This window comes from Pelecanus crispus, chromosome 13, assembly GCF_030463565.1.
Source record: "Pelecanus crispus isolate bPelCri1 chromosome 13, bPelCri1.pri, whole genome shotgun sequence".
Taxonomy (NCBI): Eukaryota; Metazoa; Chordata; class Aves; order Pelecaniformes; family Pelecanidae; genus Pelecanus; species Pelecanus crispus.
The window spans coordinates 1,508,272-1,534,838 of NC_134655.1; the positions used below are offsets into that span (position 1 = coordinate 1,508,272).

At 49.4% G+C, this 26,567-nt stretch overlaps 1 protein-coding gene across 1 annotated transcript in view; it reads right to left on the bottom strand.

The window, feature by feature from the left end:
• Positions 1-2,554: 2,554 nt before the first annotated feature.
• Positions 2,555-26,567, bottom strand: part of LOC104037620 (exocyst complex component 1) — a 32,553-nt gene continuing 8,540 nt past the window's right edge. Inside the window, exons 4-18 of the mRNA XM_075720618.1 lie at positions 26,147-26,306; positions 25,161-25,354; positions 20,540-20,767; positions 18,613-18,745; positions 17,419-17,528; positions 15,869-16,018; positions 15,141-15,234; positions 9,182-9,300; positions 8,841-8,951; positions 8,416-8,486; positions 7,570-7,810; positions 6,576-6,759; positions 5,156-5,355; positions 2,826-3,020; positions 2,555-2,710 (exon numbers count right to left, since the gene is read on the bottom strand). Coding sequence (XP_075576733.1) covers positions 2,555-2,710; positions 2,826-3,020; positions 5,156-5,355; positions 6,576-6,759; positions 7,570-7,810; positions 8,416-8,486; positions 8,841-8,951; positions 9,182-9,300; positions 15,141-15,234; positions 15,869-16,018; positions 17,419-17,528; positions 18,613-18,745; positions 20,540-20,767; positions 25,161-25,354; positions 26,147-26,306 — 2,346 coding nt within the window. The remainder of the gene's footprint in view (positions 2,711-2,825; positions 3,021-5,155; positions 5,356-6,575; positions 6,760-7,569; positions 7,811-8,415; positions 8,487-8,840; positions 8,952-9,181; positions 9,301-15,140; positions 15,235-15,868; positions 16,019-17,418; positions 17,529-18,612; positions 18,746-20,539; positions 20,768-25,160; positions 25,355-26,146; positions 26,307-26,567) is intronic.

Consider the following 26,567-nt stretch of genomic DNA (forward strand, 5'->3'; position numbering starts at 1 on the left):
GCAAAACCGCAGAACATGAAGGGTAGGAGCACCCAGCTGCTCAGGGAAGCTGTCCAGGCAGCTGCGAACTGAACTGTGAATGGAGATCAAACAGGTTTTCTTTTGGCCTGCAGGTGGCACAAGTACAGAAGCAATAAATTAACCTACCTGGGAGGGCCTCAGACCCCTGCTTTGCTCTGGTGGGACCTGAGCATGCCAGAGCCCCTGGCTGGGGCCAGATCTGGAGGACCAGCTGGGTGACCTCACCATCACCAAGATGCTGAGCTCCCAATGCACAAAAACCTGTGTGCACCAAGGACGGACCATGTGTGTGATCCTTCCCCCCAAACCCCCCTAGTGTCCTACCAACCTTCATGTCCACGTGTGGACATTCATCCAAAGACAGAGAGTGAAGACAAGCTGGGCCCTTGCAGTGGAGTAGGAAATGTCTCTGGGGGAGGAATATTCCTGGGAGAAGAGGGCACCAGGGCTGAAGCAGCTGCTTGGTGTCCCCATGGAAAGGGGCTGTGTCATTATTTTAGTCTAGTCTACCCTTGATTGGCTTAGAGTAGACTTGGTAGTGTGGGTTAATGGTTGGACCGGATGATCTTAAAGGTCTTTTCCAACCTAAACGATTCTATGATTCTATGATTATCTTACAGGAAGGGGGCAGTATCCCTTCTGGTGCCTATATAATGCAGATGTAAAACATGGACCATAAGACAAGGACTGTGGCCCACAGAATTTCCCCCAAAGCTGCTTCATGGGTTATCATCTACTGTCAACTAGCAATGGTGAGGGTGAGTAGGTTAGACAAGCTAATCCCGGGATGTGGAACACCACCCTCATGCCTTCCTTGTTTTGAAGGTCACTGTGGGTTTACTCACAGTGGGGAAGGCAGAGCTGAGGTGGAAATCCCCCAGCCAGAGCTTAGCGAAAGGCTGTTTCTCCCCAGCATGGTGGTGTCCCTTAAGAGTCCTCCAGTGGGGGGACTGCCACCAGTCTCAACACAAAACAACAGAAAAGAAGAGGATGCCAATGCTCTGAATGGGGAAGGAGGCTCATAAATCTGCCCTGAGGGTAATTACGGAAAACAGACCACATTTATTTTCAAAACATGGGTGACAGCCCACTCCTGTGGGCTCTGCAGCAGCCTTGTACCAGCTGGCCCGGAGTGGGGCAAGCAGGACAGAGAGCTGCTCGGCTCACACTCAGCCTCGCTTGAAGGAGGCTGTCAACACCTCTTCCCTCTGTCAGCCCCTAATTTTCACAAGACATGCAGGAGCTATCTTGGTGATTTCTGCTGTCCTGTCCACTCCAGATCAAGAGGTTCAATAGCTACACAGTGGGTCTGGCAGAGGACAAGCAGCAGGTGGACCTCCCAAACCTCGTTTTCTTGGGAAAAACCCTAATAATCTTTTCTTCACTAAAACTCCCAAAGTCATTCCCACAGGTGGCAGTAACAGGACCGTTGACATTGATGCCTGCCAGGGCTTTGAGGGCACTAATGGGCTTTAATAGCCCTGACCAGCCTCACCTGCGGGCTTCCACCCACACCCATGGGCCCTGGAGCATATTTAAGCTCTTCTCAGGGCCTTCACCCCATGCCTGAGTTTTGGTGTAGGGATGCTGGTCTCCAGTCTAGCCCTAGATGTGCCTCTACCTGGCCAATGACCCTGGTGGTCTGGACTCCATCTTACGGACTGATATCCTGGTCCTTGACCCTTTGTCATTGCTATGGACCTGATTGTTATTTTGTACTGAACCAAGGAGTTCAGGATCTTCAGGTTTTTTAGAGAGGTGGTTATAATGGACAGTGTGTTAGCCCTATGATTATCATTGCAAGATACAGAGGCTGTATTTTCAACAACAAAAATACATTAGTGAGTTGTGATGTTGCTATAGGATGCCCCGTAAGAAAATGGGGTAAGAACAGGCAACTCCCTGAGACACCAGTTTGGATCTCCAGAACTGCAGCATTTGCTCCTTTCCAGTTTACATGTAAGTAATCCTTTTTTTTTTTTAGCTAAAAGTAATAAAACTTTTTATATTAATAACTTTGAACTTTCATCTGTCTCTACTGAAGAGCTGGTAGAGCAATGGTGCATGTGCTGATACCTGGATATAGTAACTCTATACACATCTGGGTGCCTCAGTGTGTTGTAACCCTCTTTGTTTTAGCACAGGTTCACTGGGAAATCTGCGAGTAGATAAAAAGGAGAGCGCTCCTGGAAAGAAGATGCCTTTCACTGTTCAGCTGCACTGGGAAGAGGTCTGCTGAAGAGGTACAGAACTGGCATTCACTCTGGCAGAAATTTGAGGTTTGGGGTTTTTTTTTCTAGCTGCATAATGGTTTCTTGGAGCAGGGAAGCTGTGGCTTGGGTCTGAGAACTCCACTTCCCCAAGGGAGATCTAGCCTAAGACTGACAAGTCAGCGGCACTTTGGCATTAAGTTCAGGATGGAACCCCCATATATCAAACTTCAGCTTGGGAAGGGTTTTGAGCTTAGCTCCTTAAAGGTGTAGCTGCAGACAAGGGTTCCTGAGCTGCTCCTGACACCCAGAGAGGGTTGCCTCTACATGTTGGCCAGAGTGATGGAGTTGAAGTAGCTCAGCAAGTCCTCCATGGTGAAGTCCATGGCAATCCCTGACCCTGCATAACAGCGTTGGATCAGGTCCTCAAACTCTTGGTACTGGCGTATGAACTCCTGTTCCATAGCGTGCCACACCACCTAGGGAGAAACAGACCGTCAGCTCCTTTCATCAGCCCGTGACAGCTAGACATGCTTTGCAGTCCTGAACCCTGCAAAACATCGTAGCATTACACCCAGATCACCCTCCAATTACCAGCAAAAGATTTTCCTCTGGGGAGAGATACTTGTGGATTTTCCTGTAGAGGGTCTCAAGGGCTCTTTTTACTTCCTTGCCAGGGTATTTTTCAATGACCTTCCTCAGCTCTTGCTTGCTGTAGGCCAGCTGAAAGCTGACCTCTTCTTCTTTCACCCCTTGAGCCACACGGGCTTTCACCCCTTCAAAGAAGTGCTGGAAAGGCAAGGAGATATTCACTGATGAGCTGCCCTAAGGCCGACTTCTGCATCAGGGCTGAAACCTGACCACTTTCCTCAGTTCCCTTCCCATGTCTAATTAAGTGGAAATGAAGTATTGGAGATTATTTATCCTCCAGAAAAGCAGGGCATAGGGAATTTCATCAGTTCTCTTCCCTCCCTGCTCGGCAAGCAGCATCTCTAAGGGTTGCAGTCCCATGGAGCAATGGGACTGCTGGAAAACTCACTCATGTTCCTTGGTGCTTCATCCAGCTTTGCTTGCTACAGAGGGTTTGGAGCCAGAGGTGGGGTTGGGGGACCCCAGAATCTGCAGAGGTGTAAAGCAAAACTCAAGTTTTCTTAGTTCTTCCAGGATATTGTATGAAAGCAGGAAAGGCTGTTCTGTAGGGAGGAGTTTCAAAAGGAGTACATGTCCCAGCCCAAGCATGGCTGTAGCTTGAGAGCCCAGGGCTATGCGAACCCCAAGGGATACAGACCTCAGCTAGCTTTCAGAAAAGTACCAGGAGCAGTGTAGCTCCACAAAAAGCTCAATGCCGACAAAATCTTTTTTTCTGCATGAGCTTTTCAGACATGGAATCTGTCAGGCTGGAAGGGACCTCAGGAGGTCTCTAGTTCAACCTCCTGTTCAAAGCAGGTTCAACCCTGAGCTCAAGTGAGGGTACCTGGAGCATTTCTCAAGGCAGGTCTTGAAAATCTTCAAGGATAGAGACTGTGCAACCTCTCTGGGCAGACTGCTTCAATGCTTTATTATCTTTAGAGTCATTTTCCTTCTATCCAGCTGGAACCTTCCTTTTTACATTTTCTGACTGTTGTCTGTCATCATCCTGCTGTGCACCTCAGTAATCTTCTAGGGAAGGTGGCTGTTAGGTACCCCTGAAATTTTCTTCTTCAGGCTGACCATGTCCAGCTCTTTCAGCCTCTTTTCACCATTTTGGTGGCCCTCCACTGGCCTTGCTCTGGTTTAGCAACACCTCTTACTACAGGTGGATGTGACATACATCTCTGCTATCTCTTCCACAGCTGGACATGGTATTCTACACCTGGTCTAATGAAGGCTGAAAAAAAGGGAGTAATCACTTCCTTCACCCTACTGTCTGCCCTCCTGCTCATACAGCCCAATAATCTGTTTGCTGTCTTGGGTATTTCCACTGCAATTTTGTTGTGGAGAAATACCCTAAATCCTAAGGATTTTCAGAGGGGAAGAAGTTCCTAAATGTATAAGCTGTTTTCAAAACCAGAAATGGGTTCCTACGTTATTTAGGCCCCTTTGCAACTTCTCTTGATGTTAGTGAGTTGTGCTCAAACCTGAAGAGCCATGTGGTCTGCTAGAGAAGGCTGTGTCAGGACTCCAGAAATCCCTGAGTGGAATGCAATCCAAGTACCCTCAGAAGTTACTAGCTTTGCTTTGTTGTGACCGATGAAATTATACTTTCCTTCACAGGAAGGATTTGAAGCCATTAACATAGCAGAGCTGTAGGTAGCATGAGACCTTGAGCTGATGTTCCAGTCAAACCTACAAGATGTTTGACAGCAAAGACTGGAAACAAATTGAAAGTAACAGGCCCTATAAATAATTCAAGCTGACCTCAGTCTGTGAGACATTTTAGGCCTGTGAGAAGAGAGAAGGAGCAGAGCAAGGAGGGGTCTTGGGAGCAGCCATCATCTCTGGGAGGAAGGGGATGCCTGTTTGAGTTAGCAGAGCCAGATGATCTGAGCTCAGTTAACAAAGCAGCCACTTGGGAAGTGTGAAGCTGTGTTAGACTTATTAGTCCAGGCATCCATGCAAAAAGAAACCAGAATCTACCAGATGCAGGCACGCGACCCGGAGCGGGGGTCTGAACAGGTCCTCACGCTGCTGCACGGCAGCTGAGTTGCAGAGCTGGTGCCAGCATCTGGTGCTACTGAGCCCTGTTCTTGCTGGGGCTGTGCTGCGCGGTGAAACCCAGCAGCAAGTGGTCAGGGAAGGTGTGGGAACATTGGGGATGTGACAACACACTAATATAATCCCAGACTGGATTTGGGGAGGGGTGATTTGAACACCAGTTAACTCAATTTTGGGAGGTGCAGTTGCCCTTTGAGACCCAGGCAAGGGTTGGTTTATCCTGTACTCACATTGAGCTTCTCAAGTGGCTGGCCCAGGTACTTGATGACATATTTCTCCATGTGCTCACTGTATCTTTGCTTGGCTTCTCTCTTCTTGCCCTCTAGGCAGTGGATCATCTTTTGGCACAGGAAGCAGTGAATGTGGTGGAAATTTTCCATCATGACCATATCTGTGTTCACCTTCAGGTTTGCTGAGGACAGGCTATTGACTGGAAGAAAGGAACAAACCAGGTATGGAGAGAATACCCTGCAGGCTGGATCAGGAGGAACATGAGACGCAGACGCTGACAGGCTTTGGTCACCAGCAGAGAGTTTAACCAAGAGCTGAGGTGAGTGTCATCACAGGTTGTTCAGCTCTTCAACCACCTTGCCTTGCAGAGCTTTGGGGTTGTGATGTTTAATCGCTGTTTACCCGAAAGGGTGCAGAGGCATCCAAGTCCAGCCCTGTCCAAATCTTTCTGACCTGGGTGCCAGAGCAGCACGTCAGCATGGCACATGCTCGGGCTGCTGAGCAGAGGCATGGCTCATCAAGCTGCCAGCCACTTGCCAACTATTCTGGAGAGGGAGAGAGCTTGAGTAGCTCATCATGCATGCAGAACAGAGGGGGCCCTTCTCACTCATGGCAGTAAACGTGTCATTAAGCTGTCTCATTTGAACCGTCTGACTTCTTCCAGTACCAGAGGGAGTAACTATCCATAATGCAAATACTGATCCCTGTTCATTAGCTTGATTCCCTCTCTCACCCCCTTTGCTGTAAATATTGTTGGAGCCTGGAAGGGGCTGTGCTCATGGGTTTGTGAGCTGCTACTCAGTGGGTCACCCCAGGCTTGTTTGCAGGTAGGAGCTGCCCCTCTACACCACCTCATGATGTGTGGTTCAGAGGCTTGGAGCTGTTACTTCTGCAGCCCCTCAGGCCCTCTCCAAGATGGGAAGCAGGGTCCCTCCAGTGACAAACAGCTGGGACAACACAGGGACCTACCGAAAGCTGCCTGCCTTGCTGTCCCAACCCCTCTCTCCCTATCAATACACCTTGGTGTTTTGGGGGGAGTTGCTCTTTGGCTGCCACTGTTCCCAAGACCTCTGCGCTTGTAAGAAGAGCCTGATCTGTAGTGAGGAGCTACTCCCTCCATAGTGGGAAAGGAGAGGCTGACATTAGATTCAAAGCTAAGCACATGTGTCTCAGCCCTGTCACAACTGCGACCATCCTGGTGTGGCAGAGACCGTGCGCCTGGTATGCCGCACTCTCTGAATTTGTCTGATGCTCACTGTTCTTGATCACTGAAGGCAGTTTCAGCCCCAGGCAGTGCCCAGGAGGCAGGTAGCCTGCGCATACCCTGCTCTGGTCACTCAGCTGGTTGCTAGCAACTCCTGAAGCTGCGGGTATACATTTGCCTGACCGATGCATCCAGCCGCCAGCCTTTGTACTCACTGCTGCTGAAGACGCTGCCGGCCAGCCTGAGATATGCTTTGTCCAGCTCCCCTCTCCGCCGAGCTGTCCTGAACACCTCCTCCGAGAAGTTCACAAACTCCTCAAAGCAGCTCACGGAAGGCAGGATCCTGCCTTTCATCTTGCTGGGCATCTTTGCCTCCTCGATCTCTTTGCACAAGGTCCCCTGGCAACAACACACAAGACACAGCACACTCAGATCTGGTGTGGCCCCAGCCTCATTTTACCACGCGCTAAGACACAGGCCGGAAAACAAGCCAAGTAATCGGTTGTGTGTACCGCTTTCTCCATTTACAATATCTTCTATGGGAAGATACGTGAGCTTCCTTGTTTGAGGCTGGATGTGAAGCTGTGCTAGCTGCTCTCCTGGAGCTGGCATGCCTGGCCTCCCAAGCTGCATGGTTCTTTGCTCAGACACAGTGCTGCAATCTCCCTGTGCAGACACCTGCAGCTCCTAAGGCAGAGGTGTTCACCCACTGCCATTTCTGGCACTTCTCAGGCTGATTTATGAGCAGACTTGCTGTTCCAGGTCTTGGCACAAACACAGTTGATGTCAACATGTGGCTTCCCTTGCCCTCAGTGGACTCAGGGCCAGGTTCCTTGGCCAATTCTGATGGTCCTGGAGCATGTCCTGCTGTGCCAGCAGGAGAACAGGAGAGCTTGGCTCCAGCCATCTGACATGCTGCTGTCACTCTCACAGCCTCCCAGTACTCTATATGGGGGAAACCCCTTTGGTTTGACCAACCTGGTAAGACAAGGCACAGATGGTGCTTAGGTTTATTGTGTCCCACCTCCCTGACTTGGACACAATTGCTGATGCAATGAGGGTCCAGTCCTCCCAAAACCAAAGAGCCAGATCCCTGCCTGATATAAACCAGTACTGCCTTCAATGAAGATGATGTTAAAAGTTTAGAAGATTCTGGAGGAGATCAAACATCACTCAGGTCTACGTGGGCTTACTCCTACTGACACTCACAATGCATTTGTTGAAGCTGCTCTTGGCCAGGAGCAGCATGTTGCCCAGGACGGTGTTGAGGAAGGACGAGGGGAGAGCTGAGGAAGAACCCCACATCTCAAAGATGGAGTCATTCAAGGTAACCAGGACCTGCAAGCAGCCGAATGGGTGGACCTTATTGCAGACATCTAGAAATCCTCTCAGCTCCAGTTCCAGGCAACTGAAGATCTCGCTCAACAGGCGGGTTGTAGGTTCTTCTAGTCTTAAAAAAAAAAAAAAGAAAAAAAAAGTAAGCAATTAAGTGGGGAGGGGCACTGGCCCTGTGGCCAGCTGCAGAGGCAAAGGCAAAGCTAAGGAAAGAATCAAAGCCTTCTGATCGCAGTGGAGCCTGTTTATGCTTGGGTCATCCTTCAACTCCTCACCATCTCTGCTTGTGGAAGGATGTTGAAGTGTCCTGTTTTGCCAGCCAAGTGAAAAATTTCAGTGTTTTCATGCTGACATTTTTTATGATTTCTGTTCCATAGTGTATTTTCGCTTTATGTCATTGCTAATAAGGAAATAAAACTGATCAAAGCATAAGGCTTTCCATGAAACATAAACATTGCTTTCTGATCCACCCTGAAGCAGAACCACTGTGCTGGGGAGAGGCAGAACCAGGAGGCTCTGCTCAGCCTCTCTGCATGCCCAGCTATGATGCCTCCTGGTTTTTTGCTATCCAGGGCACAAACTTGAGACCACTTAGTTGACATCGGGATGGTCAAGAGTGGAAAATAAAAATCCCTCCACCAGTTCCTCGGGCAGTTCCTGTAGGACACTTCAGACCATGCCCCTGTGAGAGCAGCCAGCTGTATCTCGGCACCCACGTACTGGCTCCGAGGCTTGCTACAAGGAGGGTCCTCTGGAGGTGCCATGCTCTCTCCTCCCTTAGCGGAATATGCCTGAAAGAAAGAATGGGATGGAAATTATGATTTGTCTGCCCTCCCTCAGAGAGGAAAGCTTGAGATCTGGGTTTCATTGCTGCTGCCTCATATTGGAGACCTGTGTTTAACGCTTAGAGATCCTGTGATTTTGCTGGAACTATCAATTAAGTTCATTTCAATTATCCTGTCATCAGGAGGTCTTCAGCTTCCCCACTGCTGACACCACTGACAGTTGCTAGAGGACAAGAGCCCGGGAGAGCTCAGGTATCTGCTAGAGGTAAGCAGCCACCCCACTGTGCCTGCTGAGGCTTGTATCAAGCTGGCGGGAGGACTGGCTAATTGGACTGGAGAGGACATAGTCCTCACACTTACCTCCAGCACCTGCAGGTCTGCAGCATCCTGGCTTAGCTGGAAGAATTTCTCGATGAACTGCTGTTCCGCAGTGCAAAGGGGTTGAAGCTCTCTCAGCACCTTCTCCAACATCTGCTTGGAAACCATCAGGCATGTTAGAAAACCCTTCTAGCGCATGCTGAGGAGACCAGAGTAGATGTCCATGTCCACCTGAAGTGACATCTAAACCAGGTCAGCAGTACAGAACATCTCTGCTCCTGCTCCAGGTGCACAGCACTAGAGAAAGGACCACGAGATGGGTTGCAGCGCTGGCACGGCCCCTATGGGACATGTGAACCCTTCAGAAAACCTCAGTTCCTTACTTTGATGATGTTGCCTTTGTCCGGTGTGTCCTCCTGGCCTTCTCTGCTCCCAGGGAGACTCCATCGAGACTGCTGCCTGCTCCCCATCGCCATCGGCTTCTCTGAGCTTTCCTGAAGACCTGCACGGTATGTTGGGAGGTGGCTAGACATCTCCATCCCTCTAAGCCTCTCCAGCTCCTTTGATCATTTTAACAGATTTAAATGTCTCTTTTTATATCTGATCTTACGCATGAATTGGTCTTTTCCTGTTGGATTCAGACATACGGGGGATGCGGGTTTTGCTCTCATTTTTTTTTATCTGCCTTCTCATCTGTTTCTCTCTCTTTTTCATTACTCTTTCTTTTTTTTTATTTCACTGTCTGTGATGCTTACCCCTTTGCTATTTAGTGCTCAATACTAACTCTTGAGGACTGGGGAGTGAAAAATACTAGGTGATAAGAGCATAAATCGTCAGAAATGTCTGCAAGAGTTTCAGGAAAAATGTTTGTTGCTTGGTTTTGATGGCAAATTGCCATAAAGCAACATCCAGGCAGAGGGGAGGGTTGGCTTTTTTCAAAAAACCTGTCCTTTAAAAATTACAAACGCTCACCTGGAAATGAATGCACTTTTCAAACATTACCAATTTTTACCACACCGTTTTCACTGGGTGCCTGGCTTAAGTGGAAAAGTTGAAAAATTTCTTTGAAATGTGCATCAGAAAAATACTATTATACCCACTGAAAGAAATCAGTGGGGAAACATCCCTATTATTTTCTAATTAATTCTAAAAATTTATATCATTCCACTAACCCCAGAGGTCGCGGGTGAGTCGGGCCAGCTCTCCATTTCTCATAACATCTGAAATATCCTCACTCGAGCTGCTACCTGCAGGGCTTTTACCTTCAGAAAGGATTTGCCAGATGCCCTACACACTGAGCAGGGATGAGAGATGACAGACAGCCCAGCTCATGACCTCAGCCTTGCTAAAACCGTGGAGAAAATTAATAAGCTGCTTCATAATCTTTTTCCCACCCTTATGCAATGGGTGGTGATAATTTCACTTGCTGGGAAGTGGCAAAACCAGGAAAAAAAAAATCTCCCCACAGCAAACAGGAAAGAATTTTAGAAACCTGTAAATTTTAGTGTGGAAAAGGGAATGGGAAAATGAGGAGAAAAGACTTAATTATTGGGTCACAATTAATTATAAACAGCTTGGGGTTTGCCTTCTAAACTCTCCCATAATACTGAAACAAGGCTATAAATCATCAGGTGGTATATTTAGAAGCAATCGACATAAATAACCCTTTATGAGGGCACAGTATCAACCCTGAAAATTCACTGCCACAGTAATCAGTAGAAAGGAAGAGGCACGCAGAGCTAGAGCCTGGGATATTTGAAAGCAGGGATGAGGGATGTTATCAGGCAAGTGTCCTTGCAGCCTGGGCTTTCATCCATGCAGCGGCTCACCCCAAGGAGCAGCTGAGCAGGTGAAACGTCAGGAAAGACCTTGGATGAGGTTCCCGCAGAACTTCATCAAAGCCAAACCTTCCCTGCAAAACAGCCCGAGACCAAACAATTTTGCAGAAAATAATTTCAGCAGGAGTCTCTCGAAGTCCCTGGGAGCTGGGAGAGGCCGTGCTCGTTTTCGGTGTCCGTTGCTGCCAAGCTCCTTCAGCAGAAGGACTTGTGCACGTATGGCCAAGGTGCTGCTGACCCAAGAAGAAGTCAGCTTCTCCTCCGGAGGGAGGTGATGCTCTCCCCCCTGCTTCGTCTCCAGGGGCAGGCGTGTGAATCTCAGCTGGTACCACCACAAGCCCTCAGGGAAGGCGCCTTTCTGCAGCCGGCAGAAGCGCCGTGGATACAATTTTCTAAAAATTCCCGCTATTACTGATTGCACTCTTCGCTGACGTGGTGGCTGTCGTTTCAATGTTCTGCTCGCATTAATGATGGGCTGAGCATCCCCAGCCAAGCCTGGGGCTTCCCACCTGTCCCAGAGCTCTTCTCAGCCCAGGGAGCAAAGCACGGTGCCAGCGCACCCCGGCCGGGGCAAAGCTCAGCTCAGCTCATCCCGCCCGCGGGAGCAGCACCAGCAACAGGCAGGCGCCTTTGGGTGCTTTATAACAGTGCAATAACAGGCTCGTAGCCATCAAGGTCTCCCGCTGTTGCTGCAATGGGTTTCACAGGCACTGGATTTTCTCCTGGGATTTTAATTACTCCCATTTTATGTGACTCGCATAGACATTAAAGATAGACAAAGTACTGAGAGGAAATCAGTGGCTTAACATTCACGAAAAGGCGATCAGGCAGACTGGCTGCAACACAAGCCCTACGTTATCCTTCTCTTTTTAATTTAACCAGTCTGTTTTCATGAAGGACCTCTTCAATAGCCATCTCTGCCCCTGCAATGCCCCCCATTTTAATGGCTTTCTGAGCCGACCCCGCTGTGCTCTGGGAGGAGACAAACTTGGGTGTTTTTATTTTCTGCCAAAGCAGAATCAAAGTCCCTTGCTCAGAGCCCATCAATCACTTTGCAAATAGGAACCAAGGCCTCTTTATCCTATACGCAACTTTTGTTTTTTCCTTCTGTTTAAATGAAAGCAATCGCCCTTCTTCAGGAAATGACACTTGATCGCGTTGTCTTACAAAGCATGGATTGGAGTTTGCTTCCCCACTGCGAATTCCCCAGGCTTGCTTGCTGCCAGTGCCTTTGTTACCTCTTATCAGGAATTCCTATTTTTAAGCGAGAAAGAGCATGTTTCCCCAGGAAAAGCTGTCTCCAGGCATGGAGGAGAGGGCTGTGTGAGAGGAACGTTATCTTTTTTTAACTACTTGTTTTACCCTATGTGGCAGGGGAGGCAAACCGTCTGCCCCTCTCTGTGGGGCTGAGTGCAGGAGCTGTGTGGGGAGCCGGTCCCCGTCCGAGTAAGGCATAAAACAGCTGGAAGCAAATTGGTCCTGACTAGAATATGTCATTACAACGACTGATTTTTGGTGCGCGCACCCCTTCTTCCAGGTAGGGTGGGCAGTGATGGACATCCGTAAGGACAAGACCCAGCGCTGGCTGCGTGGCAGCGCGGGGATGGCAAAAGCAAGCGAGCCCTGGAGAGCCACAGGAACTGGCCGTATCCTGGCCCGATGTGTTATTGCCGGCTCTGACAGCCCCCCCGGGGAGAGCTTTCCCCAGGCACTGCATCTCTGATGAGCTGGGAAGGAAGCACAGGCGCCGGGTCTGTTCTGCTCCTGGCCCTCCACCTGGGGCAATACATCCTCATGAGGTGTCACCACCAACCCATCGCTGTCTGCTCGCGCGGAGGTGTCCTCCCTGGTGTCCAGATCGCAGCAGCGGGGGCTGCCGAAGCGTTCGGAGGCTGGGTGGCCCAGATCCAACGAGCGATGCGTCGAGTGCTCCAGCACTGCTGGCTCCCTGGCCCCTCGAGGAGGGAGGAGGACGGTCAGGGTGACAAGCTGTAACAGCCCCATGGGAGAAGTGTCTCCCTTTACACTTCTTATGAAATTCTTTTTCAGAAAGTCCGCACCTCAGTGTTATCTTGGGATTATTATTATCACCTCATTTTATTTTCCAGCTCTCTGCTTGCTATAGGCTTTCCTGAGTCCGCCAGCACTTGTAGCAACAAGTAGAGCGGGTTAACGGCATTACACACAAATAATTTCCTATCACCGCTTTTCAGCATGTCCCTTTGATTTAATTGCCTGTTACCTTGGTTTTAAATTACAAGGAGAGTAATAATGTCCTGCTGACTTTCTCTACCCAGCTTATTTTTTGATCCGTTTTATCATGTCGCTACTTTTCTGCTCGAACTAGGAGAGAGATTTTGATCCCCATTTTTCCCTCTCTTGGCTCCATAGCTTGGCAAATCATTCTGGCATGGAAAAATAAGTTTCTGGTGACTATAAAAATATTTCCTGGAGGTGTTCGCTTTCTTCATTTCTAGCAAAATTTCAAAAAGGAACATTTTAATTAAGGATTAGTATCTGAGCTTTTCCTGTCTCTTTCTTCCTTTAAAGGGGCTAAATTTTTAAAAATTATGAGTAGTGGGGAGAAAAAGCCCAAGTGTTTTTCCTTTTTCCTTTTCCCCCCTCTTCTTCTTTCCAGTGGCAAAAGACTATTTAGGTGAAATTTTCTGTCTTTCTTTTCAGGACTTGCGTGCTCCGTTGCAGGTACATGTGCACTGCCAGCACTGCCCATCCTGGTTTGGTCCCGTGGTCTTGAGGTCCCCTGGTTTCCTGGTATGTGTGGCTGAGTGTCTTTCCCATGGGAACTGGCACCAGGCAGGGAGGAGCTGGAAGGGATGGTGGGTGTGTTGGGATACCACTGGGATGCACGCCCAAAAACGGGAGCTGAGACATGCTCCTGCATCCCTCTCTTCAGACACAGCCGCCAGCAGCTGGGTGTTGCAGTCTGCTGCTGTTGGCCCACCCCGGACTGGGACTGACTGGGGCAGGACTGGGAGTGCAACAAGGGGTTGAGCAGACCCAGCACTCGGGACCACTCGTGCTTCTCGGTGCTGTGCCCCTTCGCCTCTGCGAGGTGGGAGCTGCTGTAGCTGCCACGATGCAGAACAAAGCGATGCTGAGCGCTCCCGCCCCGAGGGATGCAGGGCCAGTCGACAGCCGCAAAACTTGGGATGCGGAGAAAGCTTCTTCTGTTACCCCAGCATGGGAAAAGCTGCCAACAGAAGCACTGTGCTGTTCCCACTCCTGTGCAAGTTGCTGCTAGCACAGGCTCTCTCTGTCCCTGCTTGAGGCTCACCAGGTTCTTCACAGATCCTCAGAGCAGGGAGGAGATTACAGCAAAACACCCAGATATTAGCTCTTCCCTTTGTGGCCAATTCTGAAACTGAGGAAAAGGGCCCTGGGGGGGCTACAGAAGTGGAAATCACGTGCAATGGTCTGATCCTGCAGCCTGCTGAGCTTCAGGGTAGCTCCCTCCGGCTGCCCATGGCCCAGGCTCCCTAATTATCCCTTGCGCTCCACAAGAATGGCATGAACTTCACCCCAGAAGATGAAGGATGGGCAAATATCAGGGCAGTTGTGTCAGCTGGATGGGGCTATTGGTATGATCACCTCTGTGGGGCCAGCACAGCAAGCGCAGGGAGGCAGAGCCCTTTGCCAGGATCCTTCAGCCAGCAGCCCCGATTCCTTCCCTAGGCTTCGTCTGGCTCTGGGATCTGGAAAGTGATGAAGTAGGTGCAGAGCTGGAAGAAGCCGAGCTAGCATTCTGATAGACTAAACACACCATGCGAAGTGGTTTTTGACATTCAAGCGGGGCCAAGCTGGCATGGAACTTTCCATTACAGTGCTTTGTTTTGCTGAAGGAAAATGTGACTTCTGCACAATCAAAAACTTCCAGAGGAGACAGCTCAGTTTCTCTTTTTCTCTCCAGAAACACCTGACTGGAATATTTTGAGTCAGATGCAGCGATTTCTGTTGAAATGATCACCTTGGGACAACACAGCCCCACAGTCAGCTCACTATGAAATCATTCTCCTCTCACAAATATTGCTATGAATACACTCGTGTCTTCAGGGACACGCTTGGTGGCATCTCTTTACGGGGAAAAGAGTGTCTGAGGAGTCTGTGACCAGCTCTGCTTGCATGATACATGGACCAGGCGTTAGCCAGGCAGTCCCATGCCCCCCTCTCTTACGCTCCTCAGGACACGATCTCAGCCACCCATGCATCATTTGTGAGTCCTGCGAAGGGAAGGTGCACAAAAGCTACAGCTCTGAGAAGCAGCTAAACAAAACCGGAGCCAAGGCTCACGCAAATACTGCCTGGCGTAAAGCAGAGTCAGCATTGTCACATGCTGCCAGCTGCAGACCAGGTCCATGGAGAAGAAAGTAAATTCATGGCACAAAATCTGAGGAAGACACCTGTGATAGAGGATGATTGCCGTGTTCCCTACTTGCAAATAAATCACTGCTCAGCAACACAAAAGTTGTATTTGCAAATCACTCACTTCCTTTTCTTCTTCCTATCAAGAAGATTTTGGCTTCTTCAAAAAAGGCTTTGATTTCCCGGTCATAGAGTCTGCTGAGGTTCTGGACATAGACCTGGAAAGACAAGACAGACACAGAACTTCATGGTGTATCTCATCTCGCTATGACCAGTGCCCATTTCATAGCTTTTTCTTCAGCTGCCCACTTAAAACAAAAGTTAGTAGATGGCAGCTGAAACAGACCTATTGGTTTTGGTGTGTAAGACCTTTGGAAAGGCAAACACCAGCATGAAAAATAGAAAACAGTGATATAAAAAGAACTGTCTCAGTTACTTAACAACATCCCTATTAACAGAAGAGGTTAAGGACTTAAGATGTCCCTTCTCTAGAACCCTTCAAAGAAAGCATTATTGAATAAAATATAAGATTAACCACATTCATTTAATGCTTATCACTCTCATTCAGTAGAGAAATGGCCAGATGAAAGCAAAAAGATCAATTTGTAGCATTTCAGACCTTTTTTCTTCAACACAATGTCTGCCACCGAGTCCCACACTGCTTTCTGTCAAGCACAGAGGTCCAACATCATGTGGCCAAGTTGGCCAGACACTCTCCTAGAAGGCCCAAATGCTGGAAGCTTGTGGGTGATATGGGTTTGGTGAAACCAAGCTCTCACCACAAATTAACCGGTTTGACTGATCTGTTCCTGGCGGATGGTTGGCAGTACTTGTTCAGGATCTCAGCCCTACCTTGGGGAGATCACAGAACAGAACTGGGTTGGCGTTCCTCAGCCAGGCCATGAGCGGGGTGTAGGGCACCAGTTCCTCATGATGGAGTCCATGGCTTGGTGCAGATAGCTTGTCAATGGGCTGACCAAGAGCAGGGACCTGGGCACTACCCTAAAGCAACAGAAACGGCAGAAAGAGTCAAATAAAACATAGCCTTGAAAAGCTCTGGAAAAGGATTGCTTCATAATTGGTTGGAAATTAGGAAAAATTTCTTTACGGAAAGGGTGGTCAAGAATTGGAACAGGCTGCCCAGAGAAGTGGGGGAGTCCCCATCCCTGGAAGTGTTCAAAAACCGGGCAGAGGTGGCACTTTGGGACATGGTTTAGTCTGGTCTACCCTTGATTGGCTTAGAGTAGACTTGGTAGTGTAGGTTAATGGTTGGACTGGATGATCTTAAAGATCTTTTCCAACCTAAACGATTCTATGATTCTATGATTGCCCTTGAATTGCCAGTTCTGAATATGTTTGAGAAGCAAATTTAAAGGGTGAAGCGGAGCATGCCTGATCACTTTAAACTCCAGTTTCAATCCTATGTTGTGGGAGTAATTCTGAGCCCAGAGGAATGAGCTGGCCCATCACTAATATGTGGGGTACTCTGGCTAAGCACAGTGGTCAGGAGGAGACACAGGAGAAAAGCTCTTTGTTCAGGAGGTGCTGGAAACCGTCCCTCCAAGCACTGGGAGGTGGGTATGCCTCGGGGGGGGATGCAACGGAGAGGAAGGATGCTGCGCAGTCGATGCAGCCCACCTGCGAGGGCTCGGCAGTGCTGGGACATCGCACCCACAGACTCAGAGTCAGGTAGGTGGGATGGGAGCTTGGCAGGTTCAGAGCAGGTCCAGGTAGAGCAGCTTGCTCAGGGATGTGTCCAGTCAAGGGCTGAAAATCTCCAAGGATGGAGATCCCACAGTTCCCTCACAGTTCTCTGCCAGTCACATCCCTTCCCAGAGTCAATGCTTGAAAGTAAATGCTAAAGATTTAAGGATATGATACTAAGGATTTGGGAGTAGCTCCTTTTTATTTTGTGAAATGAAATCTGGAAGAGTAATATTTTCCTTTCAGATTTCTCCCCACAGAGATATTTCTACCACATCTTTTAAATTGTAAGATGAGCACTTGATAATGTTAATCAAAGGATCAAGGGATCGGCTTTTATCCTGGGATTTTATGTTACAAACAGACAACCAACCACCACCACTCCCGAAGTAAACCAAGAAAATCGAAAGCAAAAATCTTTAGGCCTAAGCACTTTTTAACACGACCAGAGGATTAATGACTGTCACAGGAGGGAACCTGATAGATGCAGAATTGGGCTGGATTTCTTCTGCATGCCTGCAAAACTAACCAGAGGGCTGGGGGGCAACAGCAGGGCAAAGGCATGTGAAAAAAACTCTTTGAGGAGATGCTTTTGGAGAATCCTCTTAAGGTGGCAACCCCTATACCGCTGGCACTGTTTTACTAGAATATTTAAATCTCCCAGGTTTTTGAGCTGCCACATGAAGAGCAAAGCCCACCTGCTGCTCGAAGATGCTCGTAATGTGACTGATGAAAGAGTTTTCAAAGTTCTGCTTGAGTGTTTCAAACATGATCAGCTGCTCAGCCACAGACTGCAGTTTCCGGTAACCTTGAGGAAAAAAAAGAGAGGGTATCGTGGTACGGAGCGGCATGAGCTGTCGTGGCTGCAGACCAACATCGCTCAGCACACTGGCAAATAAAACAGGTCTTCAAGGAGTAAGTTCTGGGATAAATGCTACCACCCAAAAGCCAACAAAGGGAAAATTATTTGCTGTGGTACCAAGAAAATACAGAGAGGGAGGGAGGTTAAATTTAAAAAAACACTAAATGGAAAGCATCCATCAGTCCAACCATGGTCAAGGACAAACACCCAGTCTCTTCACAAGGAAAGCATGGGGTTTCATGCCAGGATCAAGTCCCTGTACACCAGCAGGTCTCCAACAACACCCACAGCGGATACTGCTACAAAGAATTATCATTTTTCCACGCTCAAGTACGGAAAACTGGGTTGCCCCAAGACACCACCATTTCTAAACTTGTCTTTCCACCAGTTCCTTTGTGAACTGTAAGAGGTGTTGGACACAGATGGAAGACAACGATGCCTTAGGTCCAGTTATTTAGGGGAACTGTAGAGCTGCTTGCCATAAGTTTGCCTCAACTTTAACATAAACTGGACCAGCGGGTGCCTGAGTCCGGAGGGAGGTGCCTGCAGACCTGCCTGCGGTGCGTGGGTGCCCCAGCTCGGCTGTGTGCAGCATGAATTGGCTTTCTCTAGGAACGGAGCCAATCCTCCCCCAGCTACTTTCCTCCACGGATGTTCAGAGGTAACGTTACATTGGCCTTCCCAGCCCCGCTTGACTGTGCTTCTAGGTGAAGCTGCTGAAGACTTTGAAAGCTTCAGCAGTGTCTTCAGAAAGAAGAAAGCCGACCCTGCAAGGCTGTTTCCCCAGCTCGCAGCTCCGGGTGTGCTGCAGGGTGCTCTGCACCATACACCCCACGTACCCCCAGGTCAGCACTGCTGCTTAGCTTCCCAAATACATGCTTTCCTTCAGGGAAAACCCCCTCCGGCTTCAGCGGTTCAGGGGCACCTGCAGAGGCTGGGCAGCACAGGATGGTGCTGGGTGCGCAGCAGAGGCTGTGGATGAGCTGGTGGCTCTGCCGTTTGCAGACATAAACCTCTGCTCTCTACTCACCGGGCTGTATCTGGACGTTCATGCAGCCAGATAAAGCCTCTGCTGCAGCAATGCAGGCTTTCACTCTGCTGGGGCTGGAAAGATCTGCCTGGCTCAGGACATCGCAGTGTTCCCTGCTGAGGTTGAGGTGGGTCTAAAAATAAAGCCAGAAGAGAACAGGTACAAGCACGGCCAGCTTCTCATCCCTTCTCATCCCACCTAGAAGGCTGCCAACTTGAAATAGCCAAGTGCTACCTTCAGCTGCCAGGCTGCATGTGCCTGTCAAGAAGACCACGCTGCTCTGTCCCCACCAAAAAGAAAGGTCTGCACAGTAACAACTGCAGCGGTGGCCAAGGAAGCCCTGGCAAACCTCGGCATGAGTTTCCAAAGGGCCGGCACCTCTGGGATCGTTACTGGCAGCAAAGCGGTGGGGAGGAGAAAGAAAAAGCTAAGGAAACTGCAGCTTGGGTTACTCAGAAATGAAAAGGTCGATGGCATAGACATCACCGTAAGCAGTGGAAGTGAGCGCTAGCTGTGCTGTTACAGCACCGTTCTTGCATTTTTGGTATGTGAAGTTTGTAAATAATTTGCTTTCCCATATTCCCAGAGCTCATCAAGAGTCTGTCCGCTGGCTGTGCTGTCCCCTGCGCCGGTGTCTCTGGCTATGAGGTACTGCAGAGAAAAGCTCCTTCCTCCTCCGTGGATGCTGAGACAGGCTGATGTGCACAAAGTCCACAGCTGGTGGCAGACATTGGCTTAACAGTTAAGTGACCTTCAAGGGTGGGGGGAAAAAAAAATAAAAAGGAAAAAAGAAAGCAGAGGAAAGAAAAGGAACAGGGAACTCCCATCAGTGGGAAGAGAAGCAACGGGGTCCCTGGTCAAACAGCCTCTCCAGGGCAACAGGGAGTCCCCAGAATGCTTTTCCCGTGGTAGATGTATAGTTTGTCTCAGGATGAGTCCCCAGAATGCTTTTCCCATGGTAGATGTATAGTTTGTCTCAGGATGAGTCCCCAGAATGCTTTTCCCGTGGTAGATGTATAGTTTGTCTCAGGATGAGTCCCCAGAATGCTTTTCCCGTGGTAGATGTATAGTTTGTCTCAGGATGAGTCCCCAGAATGCTTTTCCCGTGGTAGATGTATAGTTTGTCTCAGGATGAGTCCCCAGAATGCTTTTCCCGTGGTAGATGTATAGTTTGTCTCAGGACCCACGCAAAGTCCCCGGTGGTTTCTCCGCATGGGAGGTTATCAGTGCTGATGGGAGCACGCTTTGACCAGGGGCGAGTGTGGCATGCTCTGGCTCTAATTGCTCGTTAAGAACTGTACTCACCTATTCCTGGGTAATGATTATTGGCTATTGAAATGACTGTAATCTACTGATGAGAGCTGGTTTTCCCTAGTACAAAAATATAAACTGAAAGCTGCCAAGCAAAGGGAGGAAGAAAGCAACTACCTTCAGCGACAATTGCTTCCCAGAGTAACCCCACAAACCAGACACAGGTATGCCTGGATTTTGAAGGCACAAGGCCAAGAGGATCTCAGTGCTTTGGGTGCAAGGGTAAAAGCACTGCCCCAGCAGCCTCTGAGCGTGTAAGAAGGAGGTCCCAAAACTGATGGTGAAAGGCTGCAGAGCTGTGTTTTGGAAGGCCCTTGGCATTACATCATTTGGAGCTCATCTTGCCCATGAAAAGGAGTTTCAGGGACCCCTCTTACAGCCCTGGACCACAGTGAGGGTACTGCACCTCATGTCTGCTGCTGGTCTACCTTTAGTCCATCCCAGCTGTGTGGCCATCCTTATATTACCAAGACAACAAAGTCCCTCATTTCTAGGCCAGGGAAGCTCTGTAGCCTTTGCAGACAGATAATAGTTTTCAGAGTGTTTGAGGCTCGCTGAAAGCTTTTTCTAATGGACTCAACAGGCTGAAGATTTATGTCTTTGATAATCCACGTACCGTGAGAAAGAGGATCTCATCCATCAGCCTTGTCTTGTTGGAAACGATGCGATGTAGCAAGGAGTTTTCCTGGTGGATGTGGTCCATCTGCTGCTTCACGCTTCCCAGTAACTCATCGTAGATCTGCAAAGTCTCCTCCGCTCTGGCCACCTCTGCCAGGGCCTCGTCAATGGAGCTCATCAGCAGTGTCACCTGCTTCTCAGAAGAGATAATGGCTCTAAGGTTGGCCTGTGAAATGGAGGAACAGAGGGCTTCAGCACTGTAGCAGGGACTGACCACCGCCATCTCAGAGTCCAATATCCTGACCTTCACCCTCCCAAGTCAAAGGAGAGACCCTGTCATTATAACGTGCAAGATGCTATTATAATTGCAGCTGTCCTGCATCACCACCTGCACAAGGTCAATGTCTACTCTATATCAGCAACCACCTGCAAGTCCCAAGTGCCAGGGCGGAACAAAACCCTTCCCTGAGCAAGGCATACACTCAGAGGACTTTTATCTGCTACAGCAAAGGGGATACTGCGGAGTCACTGGGCAAACCTGACCATGAGCAGAATACAGTCTTTGTAGGTTTGGAGAGGGTACCAAACCTGCTGACTTCTGCGCCCCGCTTTTCCCTCTGTGCACTTGGAAAGTCCAAAGTGGACGTTGCATGGAGTCTCCAACCCCTAATCCCCGCAACTGGTGAAGTACCCTGAGGACCTGGGTGTCCATCCCACAATATTCATAAGGAAACATGCCAGCCTTGAAGCACGAGCCATTTCTGTGTGGCTCTAACGCATTTATGCAGACCATGGCCATGCCAAGTGCCTGTCACAGCACATTTAGCACGGCTCCAGGCATTGCCACTGCTGCCAGGGTGTTACCCAGCTGAGCTGCTCTGGCAGTGGAATTAATAAACAGTTAAATCATGCATGAGACATGCACATATATATGTCTCTAATATGGAAACTGAAGGCACAATTTGCCTAGGGAGGTCTCAGGCGTTTGTTTTGACGGGTGGTAGAGATGTATCAGCCTGTTAATTGCTGCTGACAAGCTCCGCTAGAGATTCACTGCTTCCAAATGTTAATTGTATCGTTTTCAGGGCCTATGTACCATGCGGGATATCAAAGAAAACAATCAATAGACCTGGGCCTGGGAGGCATGAGGCTTCCAGACTATTTTTCTCTCCATTAATAAAGCTTTTAAAGAAGTTCATCTTTTCTGATATTTCAATTATCTGACATCTTCGTCATTACATGAAGAACAACAACAGAAGTATCTGCACCCCCCCTGCGCTCGGCTCAGCGGTGGGAAACGACAGGAGGAAGAGAAGCAAAGTCTTGTCAACCCAAGTGTGGTTACTGGGGCTTGGACCCACCCTGTGCTCCGAATTGGGAATGTGTCTGAAAGCACAGTAGATGCTGGGCATCTACGATCCCTGTGTTAGGGACTTTCTCTCTTCAAGCTCCACCTGCATTGCTGCTGGGATAAAGACGAGCTGGCAGCTCCAGCTCTAGAGGTGGTACGTGGCAAGGTGCTGGAGCAGCGCGGAGCTGCTCCTGGCACGTGGGAGCGCTCTGCAGCACACAGCCGGGCTGGGCGGCTTCGGTCTCACTGGCAAAGCAGGGATTGCACTCTCCTGGGACAAATATTGTGCCCTTTTGGGAACGTGTGGGAGGAAGGACTGTGGGGAATGGCTTCAGCTGTCGGCAGATTCACAAAGAATCTGGGAAGGTCAGAGGAATTCTGCGGGAAAGAAAAGCCTGATATCGTAGCAAACGCAGCAAAGCATCTCTATATCAAGGGGTAGAGGTGCACCTACCACACTGCGGAGTGATGCAGCTTTCCCGCAGGGAGCCCAGTGACGGCAGGGAAGGCAGAGGTTTCACTTGCCAGCAGGCTCAGCAGTCGGATTTGAAGCGGGGCTTGCTAGCGCACACAGATACTCATCTCCAAAAGCACCAACGATGCCACGCGAATGCTCCTTTTGCCCCGAGCCCAGCCAGCCTACGCAGGCCAGCCCGAGGGAATAGCGAGGGAGCAAACAGCCCCGCTCCCGTCTGCTGCTTCCCAGCCGCACGCCCGGGACCCTGGCCCGCGGCCACGGGCTCTACCCGGAGCTTCACGTTTTATTAAATGTTCCTAAATGATGGCCATAAACCTCGCGCAAGCCTGTCACCGCCGCGCCTTCAGCTTGTCTTATTAGGGCTTAACAGACCCACGGGGGTTTGCCTAGAGCAAAGCATCACCAGTGACATTGGCAGGGCAACTGCTGGCAGAAAGGGCTCTCCGGAGAATCGCCGCCGGGTACGGGCAATAACTCTCCTGCTGGAAGCGGCACAAAGCTGCCGGGAGCTGCCTGCGTTTCAGCGGGTGCTGGCATCCTGCGAGTACGCAGGAATACCAATGTAAAAATCCGAGCTCGCAGCCTCCCGGGTGCCCTGGCCACGCTTCCCTTCCCTCCAAAGCGGATGAGCGCTTTCTTGCTGTTGGTGCAGCGTGCCGCGATCCCCAGAAGAGCTGGGTTGGCAGAAGGTGATTAGTGTTGCAAGAGGAGGACAAGGTGTTATCACTGGGACGTGGGGAAAAACATCTAAATATATGCATGTGCTAGTCTCACTTACTGGTATTAATAGCGCTTAATATCACAGATTAAACCTCAGAAATAGAAACATCTCATTAATTAATTTGTATTAGCAATAAGTGACATTTATCCATTAGAGGGCATTAAAATAATGCATTCGACAGCGCCTTTCATCTCAAAGAACTTAACAGAGATTTATTAGTTACTCTCATAGGGTATTTTCCAGCTGGGAAGCAGAGTCGCAAAGTGCCTGTACGAACTCGCCAAGAGGAAGCAGGAGCAGACCTCAGGAGTTCAGTCTCCCAGATTAACTACCAAGGTTCCAAGTGTAATAAGTCATATATAAATACAAATTGGGAATACTGCAAATACTGGAGCTAAAGGAGGTTGGATTTAGAGCCTGTGGTTTCTTGTATGTTTTAGGATATTTCCTTTGGCTCATTTTTTTTTTCCCCTTTGTTCTTCAGTTACATACCCATAAAATCCTAGCACCAGATATATTGGCATAAGATAAATGTTTGAACCAGCTATTTCATTATTTTGCTCCAGCGCTCAAAGAAACAGGTTATCCTCTGCAGAAATGCAATAAAATACAGCATCTCTAATAAAGTAAATAAAGCTCACTAGTCCGAAAATAATGCGTGCCTTCTTCATTGGCCCTTTCTACTACAGTTTATCTTTTACTTTTTATCTCTTTCAAGCTCAGTTTCATTTTTTCCTCTTTTCTTTCTCCCTAGCTGCCACTTTACCTTCTGTAGGGATCATTGTTGGCCCTTTCCTTTTCTTCCAGGCATCCCTGCCTGTCAGACCACCCTTTCTGCTCTTCATCACCCCCCACTTTTTACATGCACATTCATCCCGTCCCTCCCTACTCAGCAGCCTTTATCCTTCCTACACAGCTTTTCTCTATTATCCCCTTCGCAAGGTATCTAATGTGCTTGTGCTCAAATTAAAAAAAAAAAAAAAGAAATAACAGGAATTTTTGATCTATCTGCGATAGCCCTCATGGCAATGTGGCAGGACCCATCCCCACTGCTTGTGCATGTCCTGCTTGTGGATGGCCGTGCTGGCCCAGGCACGCCGTGAGCTGCAGACCTGGCTGTGGGTTTGGCAGGAGCCTGGGGAGCTCTCGGTGCCCCGAGGGGTCTGGCAGGCTAACCCTTCCCATGGGACACCCGGCCCTGTGTAGACAGGGAGGGGAAGGCACACAGCGTGGGCATCGTCACCATGTTCTTCCCCTTGGGACAGTTCCTGTAAATCATTTCCAGACATGGATAAGGCTGCAGGATTGCTCAAGATCACTGACCACTGACCTGGCTGGTGGCACAGCTTGTAGGGGACAGAGCCAACGCCCTAGAACAAATTTCTTCTGCACTGGTGACTACAGAAATGATGCTCCTAATTCACCCTGTGGGGGATGCAGAGATCTTCTGCGCAATGCGAAGGAGATCCAGGAGCTCCCCAGTCTCATCCACCTCCCTCAGCCAGCCCCAGCGCACCCCACTTCACTTTGCCCTGCAGTTAGACCCTGACCCATCCCCGTGCTGCCCCCAGAAATGATAACCCCTCACAGCTACCCATCCACGTGCAGCTGGGCTCTGTATCCTTCCCTGCAGCCCGGTCTGTGCCACTATTTTGGTTTACTCCTTTGCAGTGGGCTTCATCTGCCCCGAGCTGGCCGGTCACCATGTTGATCAGAGAGACACCACTCAAGCCAACGTCTAAGGGCGGTTAAGCTCAGCGGAGACAGACAGACTTTTAGTGCCTGGTCACCAGGCTGCAGCTACTTGTTTAGCCCCTGCAAGGGGCAGGCAGCCCCACTACAGTGCATGGGGGGACAAAGGCTGACCCTCGAGAGGGGAGCAGTAGTGTCCTCCTGACTTGCACCTGAGATGCCTTCTGAGCTGAAGTAGCACAACACCGAGATGACTTTCCCTCGGATCAAGTGCTCGCAGCAAACGCAAGAGCTGCTCATACCCAGAGACTCAGTCCAGTGCCCCTACGCGCCAGGCACCTTCTTTTCGGTGGAGTCACAGCCCTTGGCCCCCTTACCTCATTCAGCACATGGAGATCATTGCTTAGCTGCTCTGCAAAGGCCACAGAGTTGTTCACAAGGGGCTCGTACTCCTCCATCAGCTTCAACACATCAGCAGCTTCCTTTGGTGTCATCTCCTGGTACGCACTGAGTTCCTCCTGGCTCTCGGTCTCTGCAGTGTCCTTCCTGTCTTCCTGGGGCCTTTGTCTCCCTGCACGGACAGGAGGAGACATGGAGATGGCCAAAGCCTTCCAGCTATGCCATTTTATTAGCCCTGCTAATATTAGCCCCAGGGGTCCCATTGAGTCCAAGTGACACGAGTCCAGTGGTCTCAGTCTGCTGGTCAGATAGAATAAGATCACGGCACGGAGCAAAGAAAGGTGTGGATGGGATAAAGGGTTGGATTTGTAAGAGGGGACAAAATGGACATTTGACATTTAATTTGAGCTCTGGTTCTGTTTTCACTTGCTTACCTCTCCAGGATTGTGTGTTGGGGCATGTTGATATGTTTGTTATACAAAGCTGAGACAAATTTCAGAGATGACCAGGCTTCTTCTAATCAAATATACTGATAGTCATGTGTTATAGAATAAAATATATTTTTACATCCATATATATCTGTATTTCTTGATATATTGCTGGGGAATGTTACCAGGCAGGCAGCCAGTGTCCCCTGGGCTGACTTTACCAGCACTTCTCTGCTTGCCTTCCCCAACCCAGAGCGCAGGTAGCATCTCTGGAGATAAGATAAACTGCCCATCTATTTTAATTCCCAGCCTAGCACTGTGTCTCCATGGCAAGGGTCAGTGGATAAATCAGACGGCTGTGCCTCCAGATACACAAAACATGGATCTTCCTGCTTCCCTCTCACCGGTACCCACCTCAGCCTCTCCTGTCATCCGCATTCACTGTTCGAAATTTATTCACCTCCTGTTCCTAAAGCGATGATAGCGATGATGCAAAAAACCCAAATCACTCTGAGTGTGACAAGGAAACTAATTACCTTCCGCTGCACAGGAGGGGACATTCACAAATGTGATAGAGCTGGCCAGGAATCGGTGGTTCAGCTTCCACAAGCATCTGATAAAGGTTTTCTTCTCATCAAAGCTGCTAGCGGTCCACTTGTAAACCTTATCGAACTGCAGATCAAAATCCAGGCTTGCCTAGATGTCAACAGTTAATTACCACATCAATTAGACGCCGCTTGCCACGCCACATACACTCAGCACAGGTTTGCAGCACATTTTAAGGGCAGGCGCTGAATGTTGTGAAAGCACCTTGTGCACCGGGAGAAACACCTCCTGGTTGAAGGAGGGAGGGAGACACACCTCTACGCTGCAGTTTCAAGCTTTGGGGTTTTCAGCGGCCCCAGGAAGCCACGTTGTGAACGGAGACTAGCACAGGGCTTAGATGTTAGAGCAGAG